Below are 24,131 nucleotides of genomic sequence, written 5' to 3' on the forward strand. Positions count from 1 at the left end.
GCTGCAAACAGGATGCTGGACTAGATGGGCCTTTGGTTTTTCTGTAGCCCAGACACAGTAAGACAAGAAGGCAGCATGCTGCCTCTGAGCACCAGTTCACATGCAGCACAGATGGGGAGAGGCTGTTGCATGAGCTCCTGCTTGTGGGTTTCCCATGAGCATCTATCTGGCTGGCCACTGTGAGAACAGGAAGCTGGGGCAGATAGACCTTTGGCATGATCCAGCAGCATTCTTTTTATGTTCTTAGTCTTATGTTTGTCTTACGTTCCTAGTCAAGAATGAAACTTGGGTAAGAGAGCTTACCTCTCTTCTGGCCTGTTGTGGTGTGGGGAGATCAATATCGGGACCATAACTTGAATGATAAAGAACATGCAATTTCTTTTGAGGCATTTCCACCAGACTCCTAATATAAATATTCCAGTTTCTGCTTAGATTCTCCCAGAACAGTTTGGCATGGTTCTGCATGGGGTATTTTCATGGGTCAAGACAGACTCTTAACGAAGTGATCTACAAGTCTGGGGGTAGTTTGATAACAAGCTATCCAAGCATACCACTCTTCCCAGCTGGAACAACTGCTCCATTGTATTCTGGGGGTTTTGAGGAGGGGGGCATGACTTCGAGGAGAGCCTGGAAAATGACAATTATTCTGCTTTTTTGCTAATAGGCATACTAACAGGTGCTGAGGTAAATGTGTCAGGCTCTGAATATACTGTAGCTGGGCTCAAAAGATGTTGAAGGGCTTATGTAATCCTCCTGGAATAGTTCCATAAACTTCCCTCCGGGGCCTTGAAAACTTCTACGGCTATTCATACCAGCTTCCACAGTTCACTTTACAAAGTGTGACCAGGATCTGAAAAGCTGGTTAGTTTCCTGTGCCAAAGTGGGTTGAGGACTTGTTTCAAATCTGTATAAAAAAATGTGTTTTTTCCCCTCTCCAACTAAAAGCGATTTAAAAGTAGTTTGTGATGTGGGGAAGGGTCTGGAATCCCAGCAGTGCATGCAGTCTGTCTAAAATTGCTCTCTAGCTAGGAACAAATGAGACGGTCTTATTCCAAGGCAGTGTATGAGTCGGTCTAGCACAATATTTTATACTCAGTAGATTCTACAGTGACTCTCCAGGGTTTCAGACAAGTGCTCTTTCCCAGTCATAGCTGGAGATGTTGGCAGGATTGAATCTGAGTCCTCCTACATGCAGAACAGCTGTTCTGCCATGGATCTGCAGCCTATATTGAATTCAATATCTTCCAGAACTGAATTTGTTCCTGAAAGTTAACTGGTTTTAGAGGATTCTGTAACCTAATACGATCTACTAGTGTCATACATTTAGTTGGACGCATAATAAATTTTTAGCACTATGAAATGAGTTTACTTTAATTTTTATTTATAAAAGTATGCATGTACTGAAAAGTCATGTAAAATATTGAGGTGGTGTGCAAGATATTCAGTATAATGCAAGATCATTAAAGTGTGGCTCGTCAAGAAAGTTTATTACAGTTATACCTTGGGTTACAAACGCTTCAGGTTACAGACTCCGCTAACCCAGAAGTAGTACCTCGGGTTAAGAACTTTACTTCAGGATGAGAACAGAAATCATGCGGTGGCAGTGGGAGGCCCCATTAGCTAAAGTGGTACCTCAGGTTAAGAACAGTTTCAGGTTAAGAATGGACCTCCGGAATGAATTAAGTTCTTAACCAGAGGTACCACTGTATTAAGATTTGAGTCAATGTGTGTGCTAAAGGAACTGCCAAGACCGCTGCCAATTTCCAAGTTTTCACAGGGAAATAGAAGGGAGAGCTGCTATATTAGATGTGTACGCTGCTCTTGTGTTGCAGTAAACCACAAATTGAAAACAATCACGCAAAATGAATAAAATATCATATTAATAATTTTGAGAAACCTTTAAAAAGAGCAAGGAACCGCATGAACTTTACAAAGGCCACTAGACTTGCATGACTTAAAACCAGCTTCTCCGCTTCTGCCACTTTGGTTCCTTTATGTAGGAACATGTGTGTTTGTGCATTTTGAAACATTCTCTATTTCAATTGATGCAGATGAAGAAGGACTCTAAGGCACGCGAGAAGCAAAAGGAGCCCAAGGTTGTGCTGTTCATGTTTCCTCAGCAGCATATTGTGGGAGCAGTGTGCCCAACAGGCCCCTAAACTGCACGAGATGCCTGAGGTTATTCTGTATTCTGCAGCCCCAATGGTGTTGATCATTGAATAATCCAGTCAAACACACTAGGAATGCTCTCATTACCACCTTTGCATTTTGGCTGTACAAGATTTGCCGAAGCGTGAATTGACTGTAGCAGTATGGTTGAATGTTTCATAAGAGGTTTCCCCCCACGATCCATTTTTACCATTTCAAGCTGTGATTCCTCGTTTTTCTTCCTATTCTCCCCCACCCCATCCCCAATCATTCATCTTGCCTTTATACTTTCCCACCAAATACCCCAATCTGATTGGCCATCAAAATGTGTGGCAACAATTCAGCTCCAAGAATAGGAGTCATAGTGTAACAACTTCATCTTTCCCCCCTTTTGGGAAAAGTAGCAATAACATCTCTCTTATTTTATTGTCTGTTTAAAAACAAAACGAAAAGGATTAGTTTCAGTCGTGCTTTTTTTTTATCTTCTGATGGCTCCTTCATTTATCAGCATCTTTTTTTCCACTTGCAGTGTCCACAAATTAATATGGTGGTCCAGGTGGGTTTGCATTAGTTATGTCCCTGAGTCAGGGATGGACTATATAGCTTACGCTATAGCGCTCCCCAACCCAAATGCAGTGATCTCTTGTAGATGCCCCTGTGCCTTGGCTTCCCACTGCTGTAATACTTAATTTGTTTACTTTGCTAAATTTGCATACATCTTTTCACCTCTTTAAACAAATGGAGTGGGGTTCAAAGCAGCTTGCAGCCAAATAAGAACAAAACAAAGCTATCCTTTAAAAACGACCCAACTCCCCCTGCCCCCCTCCTTGCAGTGAAACATAAGAACCTGAAGCATGCCCAAACAAAACTGTCCTATCCTGCTTCTAGAAATGCCAGCAGGGACAGAACTGAACAGGCAGCCTGTTGGAGGATGTGTCACAGCTCTCTGAGCAGCTTCCTGCTTCTCGAAAGCCAGCCTGGCCTCTGAATGCAGTGTAACTTGAAACAAAGCCTCTTAAACTGTGCAGAAAGTCCTTGCAGGGAGGTTGTGGGAAATGCAGGGAGTGCTCAGCTTGAGTGCTTTGGCTCCTTCACTTAACCTGTTGCATCTGAAGGCAGCCGTAGAAAACAACTTCTGGAGGAAGGCTAGGAAAGAGCCCCTTCTCCTTGACATCTTGTTTCCCCTCTTCTTGTAAGAGAATTTTTAAAATATTTCATGCAGTTCCCACTTGCTGTCTATTGTCTAAGGGCCCAGGAGCGGTTTTGCCACCTCCTAGGTTGTTATTGTGACTGTGCATCAAAACCCAATCTGCAACTTCCAAAATTCCACAGTAACCAAATTGACTGTAACCTCATTCTGACATCCCAGCTCTGGCTGAGTTGTGTCAGCTGCTTACATCCCAGTCACATGCAGTCATCATGGTTGTAGGATGCTGCAAGTAGGACCAAATGAAGTATGTTCCACCTCTTCACTTACTTTTAAATACCCGTCTGCTGCTTTCCCACTTTTAAAAAAATACTAAGGTGCACTCCAAAAGTTTCTCGCATAAACAGCCCACAAACTAAAGCAAGATAAAACTTACACTACTTTTTTATTTAAAAAAATGGCAGCAAGTAGCACACACAGTTGATAAAACAAATGGATAAACAGCAATCAGTAAAACAAACAAATCAATGAGGGTAGAGTTAAGTTAAATGCCATTGAAGTTGCTTTTTGCCACCTATCTAATATTTTGACATAGGGTCACCTGGAGAATAACTGGGGGTGGGATAGTATTAGAGACCACTCATTGTGTGCAAACTGCTGTTTCTACATCATTAAGCCTTTCAGCAGAAGTAAGGTAAAGGGACCCCTGACCATTAGGTCCAGTCATGTGACCGACTCTCATCTCACTTTACTGGCCGAGGGAGCCGGCGTACATGTGGCCAGCATGACTAAGCCGCTTCTGGCGAACCAGAGCAGTGCACGGAAACGCGGTTTACCTTCCCGCCGGAGCAGTACCTATTTATCTACTTGCACTTTGACGTGCTTTCGAACTGCTAGGTTGGCAGGAGCAGGGACCGAGCAACGGGAGCTCACCCCGTCGTGGGGATTTGAACCGCCGACCTTCTGATCGGCAAATCCTAGGCTCTGTGGTTTAACCCACAGCGCCACTCACGTCCCCTCAGCAGAAGTAGACCACTAGTAATCCCATTTTACAGAGGAGGCAGTTGAAACCATGGGAGCATGCCTTGCTCCAGATTCCACCCAGAGAGACCTGGCTAAGTTTCTATTGCATCCTAGGTCTAGTGGGCTGCACCAACTCCAGACAACATAGGAAGTCGCCTTATACTTGGTCACAACACTGGTCCATCTAACTTAGCCTTGTTGACACTGTATGGCGGCAACTCTCCAAACTCTCTTTCAGGCAGGGTTTCCCCCCCCTCCCTGCCTTACCTGGAGATTGAACCTGGTATGCTCTACATCAGGCTTCCTCAACCTTGGCCCTCCAGATGTTTTTGGCCTAAAACTCCCATGATCCCTAGCTTGCAGGACCAGTGGTCAGAGATGATGGGAATTGTAGTCTCAAAACATCTGGAGGGCCAAGGTTGAGGAAGCCTGCTCTACATGGAAAGCTACATCCTATCCCCATCCTTGTATCCACAGGCTATATTTAAAAAGAAAGTAAGAGTGAGGGCTGTGCACCAGGTCCAGCCAAATCACAGATCACAGACAGCTTTGGGATGACCTGGGATTCGACCGGATTGGGTTGAGGCAGCTGTGGGTTGGCTCAGGTCCACCCAGAGGGATCTGGGGCTGTTAAAAGAGGGGGTGGTCTGGCAGCAAGGTGGGTTGGGGAGCACAAGAGCCTGTCTGCATCTCCATCTTCCCCCGCTTTGCTGTTTAATTAGGATTTTTATTTAGGGGCTACTCCGAAGCATGGGCCCCAAAACGGATCTGCACAGCTTTAGAGAAAACCCTCCACCTTTCCTTGTCTCATCCTTTTAACCTCTTGGCTATTTTCTCTTCCTTTCATGTGGTCTTGTTCTTCTCTGTTTCGACAGAGCATAAACCTGTTTGGTTCTACTTTTTTCTGTTTTCATTTTTTTTTCTTTCTTTCACTGTTCTCATTCCACTTCCCCTGTGGTTTCATTCCTATATCTTTCTTGTTTAGACCAACTGGAGGATCCAGCCGGCGGTAGCGCAGGCATGTAGGACCCTTCGGTAAACCTGATGGTAAGTGCACTCACTCGTGTGCTTCTATCAGGCTCCTAACAGGCTTTGGGGCGTAGCAGCCACAAAACATCTGGCACGTGGGAATTGCTATTCCGTGCACAGGAGGCAACAGCATTGCCTTCTGCAGCTACAATACAGAAGTTTTCAGACGTGTCGTAGTAACTGGTATAGAATGCCAAGGACCCAAAGTTTCATTAGTCATGAGTTCCCTCTTCAAAGAAGGAGGGAAACTGAAAAACTTGAGTGACTTGTTTTGTCATAACTTGCTTGTGACTCTCCATGTTAAGCTGAAAAAATAATGCCTCTTTCTAGCTCCTCTGGTAAATACGCAAAGGGGGTTCTCCTCCCCAACTTTTCTATCAGCTGTCAAGATTGCCAAACTAAGGATGTTGATTTCTCTGCCTGTTGTGTCATTTAAATCTTCATTCCCCACCTTTTCTGTCCTCTCCTGTGACATGTGAGAGACAATTTGGTGCGGCTGTTAGAATGTCTGAACGAAACTTGATAGACCAAGGTACAAATAAACCCTCACTCAGCCCTGAAGCTCACTGGGCGAGCTTGGGCCAGTCACACTTTCAGCCTAATCTACTTTGCAAGGATAAAATTGGGAAGGGGTGGGGAACCATGCCTGCCACCTCGAGTAGTAATAAATGAAAACGGCACTTGGAAGTTTGCTGATAGTCAAGAGTTAAAATGGAATGCCAATAAGCAATTAAAATAAATGCTGCACAGCAAGTAAAAATGGCGGCCACATAGATATGAATACTACCTGCTCCTAAAACATGCTGGAATAGCAGTTTTTACCTGGTGTTCTGAATGCCAGCAGAGAGGGGGCAGACAAACTTCCAATATAAAGGGAGATCGCCTGGTTGAGAAGACTGTCTTTTTCTTCTTGTTGTTTTACTCAGCTGTAGCTATAATGGGTAGGAAATAAAGTAGGGCCTCTATTGAAAATCTGGGGGGAAACCAGGTAATATTGCCCAGGATGAGATAGTCCTTTAGAGTTTTACTGATTTATTCATCAGTATTTATACCACCTTTCGATGAATTCCTCTGGGTGGTTTACAGACTCATTACAAATAGAAAATACAATAAGTAGTGTGAACTCAGTAACCCAACTACATAAACCAGCACACACAAACTAGGCCAGCATAAATGCAAGCTGCATTAAAATCAATACAAAACCAGTGTCAAACCAACAAGTGAGCTGGGGGAGTGCAAGAATTTTACAAAGAACCAATATAATATAACTAGTATGAACTAAAAGGTCTGGGAGAATAAAGTTAACATAGTTTTTGCCAAAGAGGAGGGTGATAAACATGTAGAAAATACTGCAGGGTTTGGAGAAAGGGTTTCTTCCTCATAATCCTAGGAACCTGAGGTCATCCGATGAAGCAGCTCTTCTGCATGCTGTGATTTTATTAATTACTAGGAGAGGTCTAAATGCAGCTGCTGGAAGCCTGCAGTCAGGAGACTCTCAGCATAGCTCACGGTCCATTTTCCACAGTTCTTGGCCCTGTCACACTTTTCCAGTAGTTTGTAAACTCCAGCCGCCTTCCTCCAGACTCTCTAAAGGTTGAAGTAGAAATAATCCAAATTCTGTTAAGTGTAAGTTGCCAAAGCAGAGTGCAGAATGTTCTGACTTGTGCAGCTTATTTCTTTTCTTAAAAAAATACAATATTTATATATTTCAAAAAAAATTGCAACACTTTCCAAATTACAACCAAATAACTTTGGACTCTCTCCCCGGTGGTTTCCTCAATTTTCCAATTAATGCTGCATGTTGTAATTCTATGCCTTATTTTCTCCACACTGTTTTCAGATATAAATTTTACTACTGTTCTTATTCTAAAGCTACCTGCCTTTTCACATGTTTACATTTTTTTTTTTAACAATCTGCAAACAATTTCCAATCCTCCTTAAAAATTTCCCTCGTCTTGATCTCGTAATTTTGCCAGTTAAACTTGCTATTTCGGCATATTCCATCAGTCTGACTTGTGCAGTTTCAACATTTTTACAGTATTGTTGCTTTCAGATCAGAGACTTAGGAGAACCTTTTGGGTGGAGTATTTCAGGCTATCAGGGTCCAAAGGGGCATAATCCTAAAGAAATCAGGGGATATTTTTGGCTGGGAGAAAAAGATTTGGCAGGTCTCATATTACTTCTTCGAAACACAGAAAAAGCCTGTGCAAACCAGTTTGAAAAGTGATGGAAGTTGCTGAAGCAGTGGACACTGAAAAGCTTTGGACGTTTCCGTTTGCTCCTAGGACTCTGATCCAGTGGATCTAAAATTACATTTGCTCTCAAGTTGTCATCCTGGCTGTTTTTAGTAAGCGGGAGCAGCTGCACGCTGAATCGCCTCTTCCAGGGTAATTCCGTGTTAAGGTCATTCAGGTCTAATTCCAGAGCGAGTGTTTGCAGCTAGGAGTCTCATTAGGAGACTTTTAGGTGAGCCACTTATCTCTGGTATTGTTTCATTTCCAAGCCTATTTATTGCTAGAATTTTTACCCAACTGCTCCTCAAAGGAACTCCCAAGTTGCATGTGCCATTTCCCTTCCCACCCTTATTATAGCCTTACAACTGTCCTGCGAGGCGGGTCTAGCCCAGGGGATGTGGAGAACCAGACCTTGTTGGAATCCAGCTCCCATCAGCCTCAGCCAACATGGCCAGTGGGCAGTCTTCATGGGTCCAAGAACATGAACTCAGCTCCACTCTTGGTCTTCACATTAGATTTCACTGCAGTGATTTGTTCGTGAGGCTATTACAGGCAAATCAAATATAGAAAGTTGGGAACGCAGACCAGCAGCAAAGTACGGAGTGCAGAATGAAGGGTGATGAAGGAAAGGAAGCAGCTCAGTGATCAGTACTATAAAGCAACCTAAGCCTATGAGAGAGCATCTCGGAGGAAGTTCAGGATGGGTTTGTGAGAGTCACTGAGAAGAATGAGACTTCCCATCAGTAAACAGGGAACAGAGTAGCAATTACGTGGAGTTAGTTGCATGCCCAGTATTAGCCCACATTTGACCTATGAGAAGTATACAGTCAGAAGGGATAGAGATTATCAAACCTGCTTTTGGTGGCCGAGTCTCCAATTTGTTTTTTGTTGGTCATGGGTAGCTAAATAAAATTGTGCAGTGGACCACCAACCCTGCTCTTTCCAGACATGGGGAAAAGGTGAGCTAAGTTTCTCATTTTTCACTGGGCTTGTGCTTCCACATGCCTCCAAAATTCACCACAGTATCTAGGACACAGCCCCCTTTCTTCAGGCCCTGAAGAACTGCAGAGGCTCACCTGCATGTGACACTGGGCATGCACACACACACACACACACACACAAAAGTATTCCATAAATGGGATGTGGCGATGGGGTGAGCTCCCGTTGCTCAGTCCCTGCTCCTGCCAACCTAGCAGTTCGAAAGCACCCCAAAGTGCAAGTAGATAAATAGGTACTGCTCTGACAGGAAGGTAAACGGTGTTTCCGTGCACTGCTCTGGTTCCACCAGAAGCGGCTTAGTCATACTGGCCACACAACCCGGAAGCTGTACTCCGGCTCCCTCGGCCAATAAAGCGAGATGAGCGCCGCAACCCCAGAATCAGCCACGACTGGACCTAATGGTCAGGGGTCCCTCTACCTTTATTCCATAAAAGCAAAAACTGGGGAGATGATTTACCAAGGAAAGGGACCAAAAATAAGTGACTGTCCCTTGCAAACAGAAAGTGTGTGTGTTGGTGAAATTTACATCAAGTTCATGCCATTAGCTGTGTTGCATCCTAAATTAGTGTTGAAAAATATGCAGTCTTTTTTTTTAAAAAAAAAAAAAAAGATAGGTCAGAATTATAAACGGGCTTTTGTCTGTTGCTGATCTTGTTTCAGTTGAACATGAAAAGATCTATAATAGGAAGGAGCTAAAATTGTAAGGGAAAAACCCCAATATTTTGCATTTCATCTGCACACAAAATTGTAAATCCTTACACTAGTTCTGTAAGGTGGGTGATGGTTATTTTCCCATGTTAGACACTACAAATGTCTGTTCGTGCTGGGATCCATGAGTAGCCTGCTGTTGTGCTCCACTTATACTATGCTTTTACAGTGTGTTTTTTTCTTTTACGCAGTGTTTTATTGGAGTGTGTGTGTGTGTGTGTGTGTGTGTGTGTGTGTGTGTGTGTTAAGCAATATCTCCAGAAATTTGGAAACCAATTTGGTCACCCTAAACATATAATTTATATGGGGTACTTAGCACCATATTTCCTTAAACAAAATTTATAGTAGTAATAGTGCTAGGTGATGGAGGTGCAACCATCACGGCTGACTTTTTAAACAAGTATTGGGGGTGCCCACAGACCAAAGATTTTGGGGGATATTTGTTAAGTTAACCTATTGATCCTTAATTCGATCTCATGCTGTGCCCTAGTTAATTTGTTAAGTGATAATAATAGAGAAAGATAACTCAAGTGGTAGCAAAGCAGTGTGCAGCTCATTAACTGTTCTGTAGTTGGAAGGGGGTGTGAAGAATGTGTGGGTCTTCAGAGCTCCGAGTAAAATACTGTAAGAGGTGGCAAAATTTTGGAAACTGGCAGAAAAGTCAAGGAGGTACAGTGGTACCTCGGATTACATACGCTTCAGCTTACAGACTCTACTAACCCAGAAACAGTACCTCAGGTTAAGAACTTTGCTTCAGGATAAGAACAGAAATCATGCTCCGGCAGCGTGGCAGCAGCAGGAGGCCCCATTAGCTAAAGTGGTGCTTCAGGTTAAGTACAGTTTCAGGTTAAGAACGGACCTCCGGAACGAATTAAGTACTTAACCTGAGGTATCACTGTATATGTGTTTAAGAGAAGGTGACTAGATAACAATTATTTAAATTATATAAACTCACTGGCTTTCTTTTATATTCGTGAAGGAAAGATTTAATCTAGAGAGATTTGGGAAGGTTTCTGTGCTGAGAAGAAGTGTGTTGTTGGAATAAGATAATATTCGTAAATGTGGTACTAGTGGAACAATTTCTCTTGCTGCAGCAGAAACAACAAATAATCTTTTGGCACTTTAAATAATAACAAATCTATTAAAAACAGAGCTTTTTGTGATGGTACAGAGTAACAACACCTCTTTCTTATCCCCATTAGCAGCCATTTTGTGCTGGCACAGTCAGTGCTTTTATTGAGATGATTATCAGCACCACATTTTTACCAAAAAAAAAGAAGAACCCCAAACTGAATGCAGCATAATAAATTTTGTGGACAGCAGGCCACTTCATCAGGTGCATGATCAAGCATCTGCTGACATGTATGACACGAATACTTATGCCATAATAGATGTGTTAGTCTTTAAGACTCCCTCTTGTGATTCTGGTAAAATTACTTTCTTGTTCATTTCTGTATGCATGGATACAATATTTCTAACGTACTTGATATTAGTTTCAGAATTAAAAGTAACCAATATTGAAATTAAAAGAATGTTTAAAAAGAGAGGAACATGCAATGGTCCGAAGACTGTAATGCTTTTGCTACATTTGAATGTACTTTCTGTAAACACCAACTTCATTGGGATACCTGTTTGGCTGGCATACATAACCAAGATGGATGTATTTATTGTATTTTAAGTTTTAAATGCTTTACAGTATTGTTCATTTTCCATATATGTACAACACATACTTTTCTTCATTTCAATCAGTCCAATAAGAATGTCTATGTTCACAAAAAATGCATACAAGTTCAATTATGTGTTTTCTACACAAACCTATGACTTCCCATCCTCTCCATATTTCTTTTATAATAAGCATCTTACTTTAATTTATTGTTATTATTTTGTATAAATTCTCTTTTCTATTTCGATTTCATTTTCTTTCATATACATTATTTACAGAAATCATTCAAAGGCAACTACTGTGCTTAGATTACAACTACTTTTCAAATAAATTTTGAAATTATTCCATTCTAAAATGAACTCTTATCTGGGCTTGTCTCTGATTTTTTTAAATTTAATTTTATTTTTTTGGAAGAGAGGCTAATTCCACGTATTCTGACAGTTTGAGTAACCATTCAGCTCTGGAAGGAAGTTTGTCATTTTTCCAATATGGAAAGATGTATGTATTTATTGTATTGTGAATTTGAGCTGATGGTTTTGTGCTGTGGTGGTTTTGGTTTGCCCCCCCCCCCCTTCTTCTCCTGTGCTTTTGTTTTTCTTTATGAAATGTGCAGTGAAAAGAGAGAGATAGAGATAAACACTGCCTCTCAATTGTTTTTGGAGATGTTGCCTTTAAAAGAAGTCAAAGCAATGAAAACAAATTGTCACATCTTTTTTCTTTTCTTCTCCACCCTCTTTTTTTTTTTTTTTGTTAAAGGGAAGAAAAAATCCCAGGAGGCTAAAAACAAAGGAAAGAAAGCAGCCGATAAAAAGCAGAAAACTGTTCTGGATTTAACTTCTGCCGACATGAAGGAGCCTAAGGAAGGTAAGAGTGCGTCTGTATGTGTGCACATAAAAATGAGAGAAGGTGCTTCCAGATTATCTGTTTATTGAGCATTCATTCCAATTTGCTTGTAGGGAGGTTAGATAACTGTTGCATCAAAGCCACGTATTATTCCACTCTTTCCAGGTCATTTTTCCTCAAAAAGTCCAACCTTTAGGGGAAGTGGGGTTTGTTGCACAAGAGTTCCAAAGCAACTTTAATGATGCAGCCTGAATTTGCTGGTATTGAATCACACTGAAAAATACCAAAAGCCTGGAAGCGCCCAGAGTTAATTTCAGTCCCTCCTTCTAACAGCAATCCTCTTGTGATTGCCGCTAAGATTGTAGCCAAGTGGGGCCATTTAGAATCAGTAAAGGTAAAGGACCCCTGGACAGTTAAGTCCAGTCAAAGGCGATTATGGGGTTGTGGTGCTCATCTCGCTTTCAGGCCAAGGGAGCCAGCGTTTGTCCACAGACAGCTTTCTGGCTTTTGTGGTCAGCATGACTAAACCGCTTCTGGTGCAACGGAACACTGTGATGGAAACCAGAGCGCATGGAAACGCCGTATACGGTACCTTCCCGCCACAGCAGTACCTATTTACTATATTTACTTGCACTGGTGTGCTTTTGAACTGCTAGGTTGGCAGGAGCTGGGACAGAGCAGCAGGAGCTCACCCCATCGCACGGATTCGAACTGCCAACCTTCTGATCAGCAAGCCCAAGCGCCACAGAAAACAAAAATCTCTGAAATTCTAAAGGGGCAGGAACAAAACAGCTCAATAAGGACTGAGCCTACTCGGTAAACACATCATGGCTGATAAAATCTAGCAGTAGCGGATTGGCTGGATTGATCCAGGGAGTCATTAGTGCCTTGTTACAGGAGGGAGTTATGCCTGTTTCCTTGAAAGAGATGGTGGTAAGCCCCTCCCCCAAGGACATATTAAACAGAAAGAACCTAAAGGAGCAACTCCCCCAGTATCAACCGTCTTTGGCCCTACAATCAGCAGGGGAGGCCCTTTTGATTGTTCTACCTTTGGCTGCTGCCCATGGCAGGGCCTTCTCATTGGGGTTCCCCATTGGTGGAATGCCCTCCCTGTTGAGGTGTGTCTGTCTCCCTTGTTACTGACTTTCAGGGGAAATCTGAAAACACATTGGGTTCATACTTTTTTAAATTATTATTATTATTATTATTTATTATTTAGTGTTTTAAAGTTTGATGTTTGCCGCACTCGGCTCCGTTGGGAGAAGGGGACATGATAGAAATGTGATAAATAATAGTAATAGATAATAATAGAAGTGAGTGTGGCACTTGGGCTGAAAAAAAAAATTCCCTGCCCGTTTTATAAGATGGAACCTATTTTAAAGCCAGACTTGAAAGTCAAAGGAGAAAATAAATTGAAAATGCATTTGGAAAGGTTCTATACATTTTAATTCCTCCTCCCCATTTTTTTTTTTTTATAGGCCATAAACAGGAGGATGAAACTCCCTCTGTTTCAGCAGTGCTGTCCCTGGAGCAGACAGCTGTGATCCAGGAGATGGTAAATCAAGACACGCTTCCAAACTTGGTTATCCCCAGTCCGGTCAGTGGTCCCCATCCGGTGCCTGAAGACAAACCGGAAGCAGTAACGTGTGGCTCGAATGTTTTAGAGGAGGAGCCAGAAGAGGATGGGGAGGACCCTGAGGAGGATACAGGGGAGGAAGAAGAGGAGGAGGAGGATGAAGAGGATGAACCTGAGGAGGAAGAGGAAGATGTCAGCTTCCCTAAAGGAAGTCCTGACATGGAACCCATGCCCAGATGTGAAGACAAGCTGGAATCTGTGGAAGAGCAGAGCAGCATATCTGAAGACTCGCCAGAAAGCTCCCCCAAGAAAAAGGCTGTGGCGAAATTCCCCAAAGCGAGAGATGAATCTAATGGGAATATCCACGGTACGTTCATGTTTCCATGTCAGCATTGTGAAAGGAAATTTACCACAAAGCAGGGTCTTGAACGCCATATGCATATCCACATCTCGGCAATCAGTCACGCTTTCAAATGCCGCTATTGCGGCAAAGCTTTTGGCACCCAGATTAACCGGCGGAGGCATGAGCGGCGCCATGAGGCCGGACCGAAAAGGAAGCCCTTCCCAGTGCTGGCTTCGGCCCAGCTGTCGGAAGGCAGCGCCAAGAACCAAACAATTCCTGAAGATGGTATTAAAGATGAAACGAACAGCAGGCAGGACTTAGTAGCTGTGGAGACTGAGAAAGTTTCTCTCGAAATGCCAAATCCTGTTCTCTTTGAAGAGAGCAAGGGACCCAAAGAACTGCACCCGTGCAAATATTGCAGGAAGGTTTTTGGCACCCACACCAATATGCGAAGGCACCAGCGAAGGGTCCATGAGCGCCATCTCATCCCTAAAGGTGTCAGGAGAAAACCTGAGGAGCCCCAGTTTCCAGCAGAGAAAACCCAGCAGTCCTCAAATGTGTACGTAGCAAGCACAGACCTCGAAGAGGAGGGAGAAGCAGATGATGTGTACATTATGGATGTTTCCAGCAATATATCTGAAAATCTCAATTATTACATTGATGGGAAGATTCAGTCCAACAGTAGCACAAGCAATTGTGAAGTGATAGAGGTGGAATCCAGCTCGACAGAACTGTATGGAATAAACTGTTTACTTAGTCCAGTGACGGTGGAAATATCCCCAAGTGTAAAGGCTACACCAGTGCACCTAACTGACGTACCGAAAGAGTCACCAGTCAGTGGAAGCACCGAACCCAAAAAGAGGAGGACCGCAAGTCCTCCTCTTCTGCCTAAGATAAAAACCGAAATGGATCCAGAACCAATCACATCATTGTGTTCCTTGACTATTCCTCTTACTATATCAGCAGCCGATAACTTGCCTTTCCCCAAAGAGAAAAATATTTATTTATCATCAAAGCTGAAACAGCTTCTCCAGACACAGGATGGGAGTAAGGTAGCACCGTCTCCCCCCTCATCATCATCGTCCTCAACTGAAATCCCCAAACTGGGACTCGCAGCTACATCTTCGCCTCTTCTGCCCGCCGCCTCCAGCAGGTTCAAACGAAGGACCAGTTCCCCTCCCAGTTCACCGCAACACAGCCCAGCTCTACGAGACTTTGGCAAAGCAGGTGAGGCGAAACCTGTTTGGAATGACGCGACTCTGGGCTCAAAGATTGCCAAGCTAGAGAGTCATAGCAATTCTCCTGTATGGAGTTTGTCTGGGAGAGAAGAAAAAGAGACAATGAGCCCTCTTTGCTTGGAAGAGTATAAAGTATCAAAGGACTGGACGCCAAGTCCTCCATTTGGCAATGTGTGCAACCAGCAGCCTTTGGACTTATCCAGTAGCATGAAGCAAAGGTCCAACTGCAAGAACAGGACTCAGGCTCCCTGGGAATCGGTGTTAGATCTCAGTGTCCATAAAAAGGCATGCAGTGACACTGAAGCCAAGGAGAGTAACTCGGCGCCACCAGCATGTAGTGGTGTCAAGAAGAAGCCAACCACATCCATGCTGCAGAAAGTGCTTATGAATGAATATAACGGGACTGATTCGTCGTCTGAAAACCCTGCAGCTGAAACGAACCCAAGCCTGGGTGCCTGCAAAACAGAAGAGCATCCAGAGCCAGAGTCCAGGGCTAGCCTCCCTGTTCCAGTGGTCGAGTCAGGTTCCCTGTGCCCTTCTCCTGAGACACCTTTACTGCCATCATCTACTGCATCTTCAAGTCAGGTGCCGCCTCTCCTGACTCCAACAAACTCTCCTTCCCCTCCACCTTGCCCTCCTATGTTAAAGGTTCCCACTCCACCACCACCTCTCCTGCCTACTGTTCCCTCTCCGCTCCCAGAGGAGCCCACAAGCATCACTCCAAGTTCATGTCCTTCTCCCTTATCAAATACCACTGCTCAGTCCCCTCTTCCAATCCTTTCCCCTACGGTCTCAACGTCTCCTGTTCCTTCAGTAGGACCTCTTAGTTGTCCTTCCCCTGGACCTCCCAACCTCTCTTCCTCCTCCTCGTCCTTTTCTTCCTCCTCTTCTTCGCCACTGTCATCCTCATCTCCTTCTCCACCTCCACTCTCAGTGGTCTCTTCTGTCCTTTCCCCTGGTGATAACCTAGAAAACTCAGTCCCTATTATCTCTTTTAAGCAAGAAGAGGTGGAGAGTGAGTGTCAAAAGCCAAGGGAAGACCCACACAGTTCCAGCGAAGCTAATACCATCCAGGAGACGTTTAATAAGAGCTTTGTGTGCAATGTTTGTGAGTCCCCTTTTCTTTCCATTAAAGATCTCACCAAACATTCATCTGTTCATGCTGAAGAATGGCCCTTCAAATGTGAGTTCTGTGTCCAACTCTTCCGAGAGAAAACGGATTTGTCAGAACACCGCTTCTTGCTCCATGGCGTTGAGAACATCTTTGTGTGCTCCGTCTGCAAGAAAGAATTTGCTTTTCTATGCAATTTGCAGCAGCACCAGCGGGACCTCCACCCGGACAAAGAGTGCACACACCACGAGTTTGAAAGCGGGACTCTCCGGCCGCAGAACTTCACAGATCCCAATAAGGCTAAGACTGAACACATGCAGCTCTTGCCTGAAGACTCCTCCGAACCTTCTAAGGAGGAGGAAGAAGAGGAAGAGCTGAATGACTCCTCTGAAGAGCTTTATACAACTATCAAAATAATGGCTTCTGGAGTCAAGTCAAAAGATCCAGATGTCCGCATGGGCCTCAATCAGCACTACCCAAGTTTTAAGCCCCCTCCATTCCAGTATCACCACCGCAATCCTAACGGGATTGGAGCCACTGCCACAAATTTCACAACCCACAATATCCCACAGACCTTCACCACTGCCATTCGCTGCACAAAGTGTGGGAAGAGTGTAGACAACATGCCTGAATTGCACAAGCACATCTTGGCTTGTGCTTCCGCCAGCGACAAAAAGCGGTATACACCGAAGAAGAACCCCGTGCCGTTAAAACAGACCGTTCGCCCTAAAAATGGTGTCATCCTCCCCAGCCCCACGAGCAACGCGTTCAGGCGCGTGGGCCAGCCTAAGAGGCTCAACTTTAGCGTCGAGGTGGGCCGGATGTCCTCTAACAAGCTCAAAATCAGTGCATTAAAGAAGAAAAACCAGCTTGTCCAGAAAGCCATTTTGCAAAAGAAGAAATCTCAGCAGAAGGCAGAGTTGAGGAACAGCACAGCGGAGCCCAGCACTCACATCTGCCCTTATTGCAACCGGGAATTCACCTACATTGGGAGTCTGAACAAGCATGCTTCCTACAGCTGTCCCAAAAAGCCTATTTCCCCTTCCTCTAAGAAGAACTCTAAAAAGAAAAGTGGGGCATCCTCTTCCAGTGGTGATAAAGCTAGCAATCGGCGGCGGACAGCAGACGCCGAGATCAAAATGCAAAGCACTCAGGCTCACCTAGGCAAGACCCGAGCCCGGAGCTCTGGACCCCTGCCACTGCAGCTGCCATCTGCATCCTTCAAACTGAAACAAAACATCAAATTTGTGCCACCCGTGAAATCCAAAAAGCCGAGCAGCTTGTCGGCAGCAAGGAACGCCAGCCCCGTAAGGATGTCCAAGATGATTCCAGGAGAGGGCAAGAAAGTGAAAGGGGTGGCCAAGAGCAGCTCCCCTGGGCTCTCGAGCAAAGCGTCCCGCAAGTTGCATGTCAGGATACAGAGGAGCAAAGTGGCCTTGGCCAGCAAGTCAGCTGTGACAAACAAGAAAAAGGCGGACAGATTCAGCATGAAGTCGAGAGAGAGGGTTGGCGGCCCTGTCACCCGGAGTGTGCAGCAGGCAAGCAGCTCCGATGCCCCAGAGAGCAGCAAGAGGGAAGAAACCAGCACACGGCAAGAGCTGAAAGATTTCAGGTGAGTTTCTCTGCTGTGGCGGATCTTGCTGTTGTCAAGCACACTTGAGATGGTGTAAACCCTGCTGAATCCAGGGATGCTTTAAGAAATGCTTTAGATTGCACTATGAAGCAGTCCCTTTGGGCTTTAAAACAGTGTTGGAGACCTCTAGCCCTCTGGTTGTTGTTGGATTCCAGTTCCCGTCAGCTCCAGCCAGCGGGGCCAGGGATTATGGGAGTTGTAGTCTCTAGCAACAGATGAGCTTGGTAGTACTGCAACGTGCTTCACATGGAGCTGGTGCTTTGAAATGCTTTTGGGGAAACTGGCTTGTTATGGGACATAGAATCACAGAATTGCAGAGTTGGAAAGGGACCCTGAGGATCATCTAGTTTAACCTCCTGCAAACTATGCTGCTGTCCCAAACAAGGATCAAACCTGTAACCTTGGTGTTATCAGCACCACCAGCTGGTTAGAGCGTGGTGTTCTAAATAACACTAACCCCAAACTCTGCCCCTGCCACAGAATTCATTCAAGAGATTACCCGAGATCTTTATCTAGCAGACTGAGAAATAAGAATACACTGTCAACAAGTTAACCACACAAATTTGCTTTCCTACATGACTTCTTAAAGTAGTTTCCATTGATTCCATTTCTCTCCTTCCATCACCACCACCTATGTGGGTTTTCTTAACTCTGTCACATGTCAGATCTAGCTAATTAATATATATATATATATATACAGTGGTACCTCGGGTTAAGTACTTAATTCATTCCGGAGGTCCGTATTTAACCTGAAACTGTTCTTAACCTGAAGCACCACTTTAGCTAATGGGGCCTCCTGCTGCCGCCGCACCACTGGAGCACGATTTCTGTTCTCATCCTGAAGCAAAGTTCTTAACCCGAGGTACTATTTCTGAGTTAGCGGAGCCTGTAACCTGAAGCGTATGTAACCTGAAGCGTATGTAGCCCGAGGTATCACTGTATATCCTTCCTCTCCTGTTCCATTTTGTTAATCTTCCTTTCTCCCCACTGTTTCTTGCCACATAGGAACCTCCTGTGACACAACGAAACAGACAACCACAAAGAATCTCTTAATTGTAAATGAAATTTCCTTACCGAAGAGCTTGAGCGGTTGCATGCTCATCTTAAGAGAGGGACAACTGTGGAGGCCCCAATTCTCCAAGCTTGAAAGGTCCAACCTGAGACAACTTTGACCCCCAATGGGTAGACGATTGGCTTGCCAGTGTGCTCGCACCGGGGTTGAGAATCGGTATGCACCCACCAGGCTCAAGGAGTTATCAGCTGCAAGGAAAGCAGTAGGGTGCATGGTTCGTCCTTGTCCCCCCAGCTTCGGTTTCATTTCAAAAAAGGACATGGATCGAACTGAACTGGAGTCAGTCCTGCCACAGAGTCCATAGCTCATGCTTCTACTTCGCTTTTTATCCGATGGAAAAGCATGGAAAAATAAAGGTCGATAATAAGAGGTGGTGCCGCCAAAACTTATGCAAAGCCAGGTCCTCACCAGAAGCTCCCCATATATTCAGGGATGACAAAACGTTAACTGCACTCAAAATCCTTTTTGCTTGCACGTCGAGTATCTCAAAGCCTTTGTTTTATATCAGCCAGGATGAAAAAACTTTACGGGGAGAAGGGAGACGCCTTTCCCCTCCTTCTTGGCACCTGCACTCACTTCCCAAGACTTTTCTTTTGTTTCTGAACGGGTGGGCACAGGTTTGGACGTTGATGTTGCTTTCACCAGTCTTCTTTATACATGGGAAGAGGAAAGGAGAGGTATCTCTAGAAGGGGCGGAAGGGAGGTTTTGCCTGTCAAGCCCTACTGGCATCCATACCTGAAATCTCGTCCAACGTGGAAGTCACCCAGTTTTATCGTGAATGACTTGTTCGCCATACAAAACTGTATAGCACAACTAAATACACAATTGGCTGACTTATCTGTATCTAATAACAAGAGCTACAAATTTTTCCTAGTTGTAAATCAAGATTATTATTATTAATTTCCTGGAAATATAGTTTTGTTTTGTTTTTGTTTTGTTTTTTCACAACTGGGGGGGAGGGGAGCAGTTAGCTTTGTTTGTGCACCCCGTTCGTTTGTTTTTTAAAAAAAATCTTATTTGTTCTTGACTTCAAAAGTAATCTACCTCTTAAAATTTGTAGTTTTAATATTGTTTGGTGAAGTTGTGCCACTTTAACGCTTTCTCTTTCACTATCATTCCCTTTTTTGTTGTTACATTTTTTTTCCATTTTATGGGGACTTCTGCATCAAACTATTGTATAAAGAATTTGTAGCAAGTTTGGAAAAAAATAAAATATTTAAAATTATTTAAATTCTTTTTTGGACACTTCAGCTGTATTATATGTGATTTATATTTTACATTAATTTTGTTGCAGAGGGAGGAAAGGGTGTTGTTAATCTGGAGACTGTTCCTGTATTAAAGTTTGCTGTTCTGTAGGGGGTTTTTTTTCCACTTTTTTCACTTTTTTTTTTTTTTTTTTTTGAAGAGAGATATAAAGGCTATTCTAATGAGAACATTAAAATTTCCAATTTGCCATACAAGAAAAGGGAGGTTGTCATTGCTTTTAAACATGGCATCTTTGGAGATATTTAAAATACAGAATATAGGTAAAGTGTGTGTGTTTGAGAGAGAGAGAACTTTCCAAATGAAATTGAAATCTCTTGCTGTAGCTATTCCATATGTTGTTGGAGTATGCTTTCTTACTAACCCTTCACCATAAGGTCCTGGGATGGCTTGCAATGATATAATTTGTATTAATTTGCAGACTCCTGAACAATTTAATTCCAGCGTACCTTAGGGACTGCCTCAGCCCTTCTGTCCCGAGTTGATGAGTGAGATCATCTGCAGAAGCGCTTCTGCCTGTTCCCTGAGTTGGTGAGGCTCATTTGACAACAAGAAACCAAGCTTTTAGTATCATTGGCCCAGTATTGTGGAATATTCTGCTGTGGCAGCAGAGATTCATCGAATGCTTTCTATTTCAACTTTCAGACGTCTGCTGAAAACTCATCTGTTCCATTAGGACCTACGGGACCGCCTCTCCTGGTATGTCCCACAGAGGAACTTACGGTCTTCAAATAAAAACATTCTGAAGGTCCCAGGCCACAGAGAGGTTAGGCTGGCCTGAACTAGAGCCAGGGCTTTTTCGGCTGTGGCTCCAATCTGGTGGAACGCTCTGTCACAAGAGACTAGGGCCCTGCAGGACTTGACATCTTTCTGCAGGGCCTGCAAGACAGAGCTGTTCCACCAGGCCTTTGGTCAGGGCGCAGCCTGACTTCCTCCTTTGGCAATCTTTACAGAACTTTAGCTTATGCTTGCCATCAATTTGATTTTAATTAATTTTTATAATGTTTTTAGAATGTTGCACTATTTTATTTTTTTTATAAAATATTTATTGAAATTTTACAAAAACATAAATTTACAAAATACACAAAAAAGAAAAAAAAGAAAAAACATACAAAAATACAAATACAAAATACAAAAAATAAAAATACAAAGTACAAAAAACAAATAAATACAAAAGAGTTAAAAACAAACCCATTTTTTGTAACTTTAAACTCATTAGCTTGTTTCCTTGACTTCCTCACACCTCCCCTTTTTGTATTCCCATTTAAATAATCAAATCAGCAAATCCTTACCCTCTTTCATTTATCTTAACTCTATATCTTAATATATTATAGCTCTATATTTTCATCCATTATCAACTCATTTTTGCATATTCTCATTAACTTTGTTGCTAGTGCCTCTTATTTTCAATCCAACATCATTTTTAACATTCATTAATTTTACAGTGTTTCTGAAGATAGTCTTTAAATTTCTTCCAATCTTCTTCCACCAACTCTTCTCCCAGGTCTCGGATTCTGCCAGTCATTTCCGCCAATTCCATATAATCCATCACCTTCATCTGCCACTCTTCCAGGGTGGGTAACTCTTGTGTCTTCCAATACTTTGCAATGAGTATTCTTGCTGCTGTTGTTGCATACATGAAGAAAGTTCTATCCTTCTTTGGCACCAACTGGCCGACTAAATGTTGCACTATTTTAGTGTTGTTAGCCGCCCTGAGCCCGGCTTCAGCTAGGGAGGGCGGGATATAAATAAAATTTATTATTTATTATTATTATTATTAGGCTTGTATGCAGGCAATTAAGAATACACATCTTTCCACATCGGTTAGCTGATTTTAACTTTTTCACATGGTTTATACTTTTTGGTTTTATTGTTGTAAAATGCTCTGATTTTTTTTTTATGAATAACGGCATATAAATATTTTTTTACAAATAAAAGAAATGGAAATAACCGTGTAGTAATAAAAAAAAATGAATGAAATGGTGACAATTCTAAAAACAAGCGAGACCATTATGAATAATGGAGGTCGCCGAAAGAGGTGGGTCCCGCAAAGCAAAATATCTTCAGCATTGAAAGCCCGGATAAAGGGGTGTAGTTTCAGCATACAGCAGAAGACACACAACAAAAAGGTCTCAGTGTGTCAATGTGGGGAGGGCTCCATAGGGAAGGAGCAGCCACAGAAAAAGTCCTCTTCCAAGCCAAAGGTCCCAGCCATGGCCGTTTGGGAACTGTTGGCATCCGTCTGTCTCAAAAGAATGGAATACAACTCGGGGGGGGGGGGGTTTGAAGTCAAACTGCTGTGTTAGCAGCACCAAAGTGACCTCCCTAGGGTGCAAGTATTTGAGGTTACCGCTCACACACTTCAGCTGCGCTTTTCTGCTTGTGTGGTGGCACCTCGGTAAAACCGCTTCTTAATGTTTGTAGCAGAGTTTTCCCCGGAAGCAGAGGACAAGAACAGGAGTCATACTCAAATTCACAGTCAAGAGCTTCTTTATTGCTTGATCGGTTGCACAAGCATTTCTGTTACTATTATATACAAGCTGTTTACGTTCCTGCTTTATCTCTCCGGCACAGTATAATCTCAGTCCAGTAGTTATCAATCCTGACACAGCAAAACTCACAGTATCAGCAGCACACGTTGTCTTACTTCCAACCTTGTCAGCGTGCGTGCTGACAGTGTGTGTGTGTGCTTTCCTCATGTGGAAATTACAATCTGCAACTTCCTTTATTTGCACCTCCAGTTGACACCAATCAAGCCTAGAGTGCCACTAAAGAAAATTCTGGAACCCTCTTTAAAGCTTCCAGGAACTTTTATCTGTTTCTTAAAGAATGTTTTCCTAACAGCAAGCCTGGGCAGTGCGTGTGGAGATCCTGGGCTGCCCAGATGACAAGACTTCCTTCTCGGCCAGCCTAATGTGGTCCAAAGGAAAGCAGAGCAATACATTTGGCACCAGCTTAGCTGCAGAAGTTGCCAGAAGGAGGCGTACAAGGTGCCATCCAACAGCCTCCACTCTGACTTTGTGGTTTGCTCCTTAGCCCTCTCCAGGAAGACACCCCGCAAGGCAGCAGATGTTTCGGATCAGAGTTGTCCTCTTTGATGGGCTACCTTCTCAGGTTGGCGAGCCCCATCTGCCCCTCACTTATGGAGGGCACCGTCTTGACTACTCCTGTGTGTGCATTTTGTCAGAATCCTTTTTGCAAGCATTTGATTACATGCCAGGGATCCCTCGACGATACCTGAATCCTCTAGCATTCTGCAGGAGGTTGTGTGCAAGGCTAGACAGCCACCCAATGCTCCATGAGCCGCAGGCAAGACTAGCTTAGAGGGAGAGCAGGAAGATGATGGGAAGGCATTGCTCTGTTACGAAACGAAGATGCAGGCAGCTCCCTTCTGCCAAGTCATCATTGGTTCATCTTGCTCAGTATTGGCTGGCAGCAGCTCTCCAGGGCTTCAAGGAGCGTTCCTTCCCATGCCTATCACAAGATGCCAGGAATTGACCATCAGATCTGCTTACAAAGCAGATTTTCTATCATGGGGCTCCAGGCCTTCGTCCAATACCGCTTCCTTCGCAAGCAGAAAGTAGTAGGGTGCAGTTCCTGCCGAGCCTGTAGCCAGCCTACCACTTCCAAGGGCAGCCAGCCCCAGAGTTTTCCAGTAGCCTGGGGAGGAGGGAGGACTATGAGCAATGTGAGCACGTTCCCCTCTTGTGGCTGATGACAGAAAGGGGAGTACGCCATGGGAATGCCAAGTTAGCTACTCTCCAAATGACATAGCTTTGCAACTGCAGAAAGCATTTTCTCTTACCATCTTTTGCAACAATATTTCCTTAAGCCATAAAAAAAACCCACAACTCATTTTCTGCCCAAAAGAAAATTCAGATCTCTGCATGTGGTTCAATAATTAAGGGAGCATCTGGCTTCAGCTTGGAAGACAAATGGATAAAAACCCTCCAAAGTTTTACAATCTCACTTTCCACCATGCTAGATTTATAAGATGGCTGTTTTCATGCATGCAGCAGGCTTATGTTTATTATTTGCAATGGAGATTTAAGAAAGCAAGTGGTTTTCTTGGTAAACTAGATGGATCCTTGCTACTTCCT

The 24,131-nt window shown here is 43.7% G+C and overlaps 1 protein-coding gene across 2 annotated transcripts in view; it reads left to right on the forward strand.

Annotated features, from left to right (window-relative positions):
* The window catches only part of PRDM2 (PR/SET domain 2), a 48,338-nt gene extending 28,339 nt beyond the window's left edge, over positions 1 to 19,999 (forward strand). The window contains exons 1-4 of one of the 2 annotated variants that reach the window (XM_083628403.1): positions 5,304 to 5,365; positions 11,708 to 11,815; positions 13,273 to 17,674; positions 18,701 to 19,999. In XM_083628403.1, coding sequence (XP_083484529.1) covers positions 11,797 to 11,815; positions 13,273 to 17,674; positions 18,701 to 18,713 — 4,434 coding nt within the window. In that variant the 5' untranslated portion in view covers positions 5,304 to 5,365; positions 11,708 to 11,796 and the 3' untranslated portion in view covers positions 18,714 to 19,999. Of the gene's footprint in view, positions 1 to 5,303; positions 5,366 to 11,707; positions 11,816 to 13,272; positions 17,675 to 18,700 lie in introns of those variants that run through there. The other variant, XM_083628402.1, reaches the window with a different exon arrangement.
* Positions 20,000 to 24,131: the final 4,132 nt, after the last annotated feature.

The sequence above is a fragment of the Podarcis filfolensis genome (genome assembly GCF_964270895.1).
Source record: "Podarcis filfolensis genome assembly, chromosome: 8".
NCBI classification, from domain to species: domain Eukaryota; kingdom Metazoa; phylum Chordata; class Lepidosauria; order Squamata; family Lacertidae; genus Podarcis; species Podarcis filfolensis.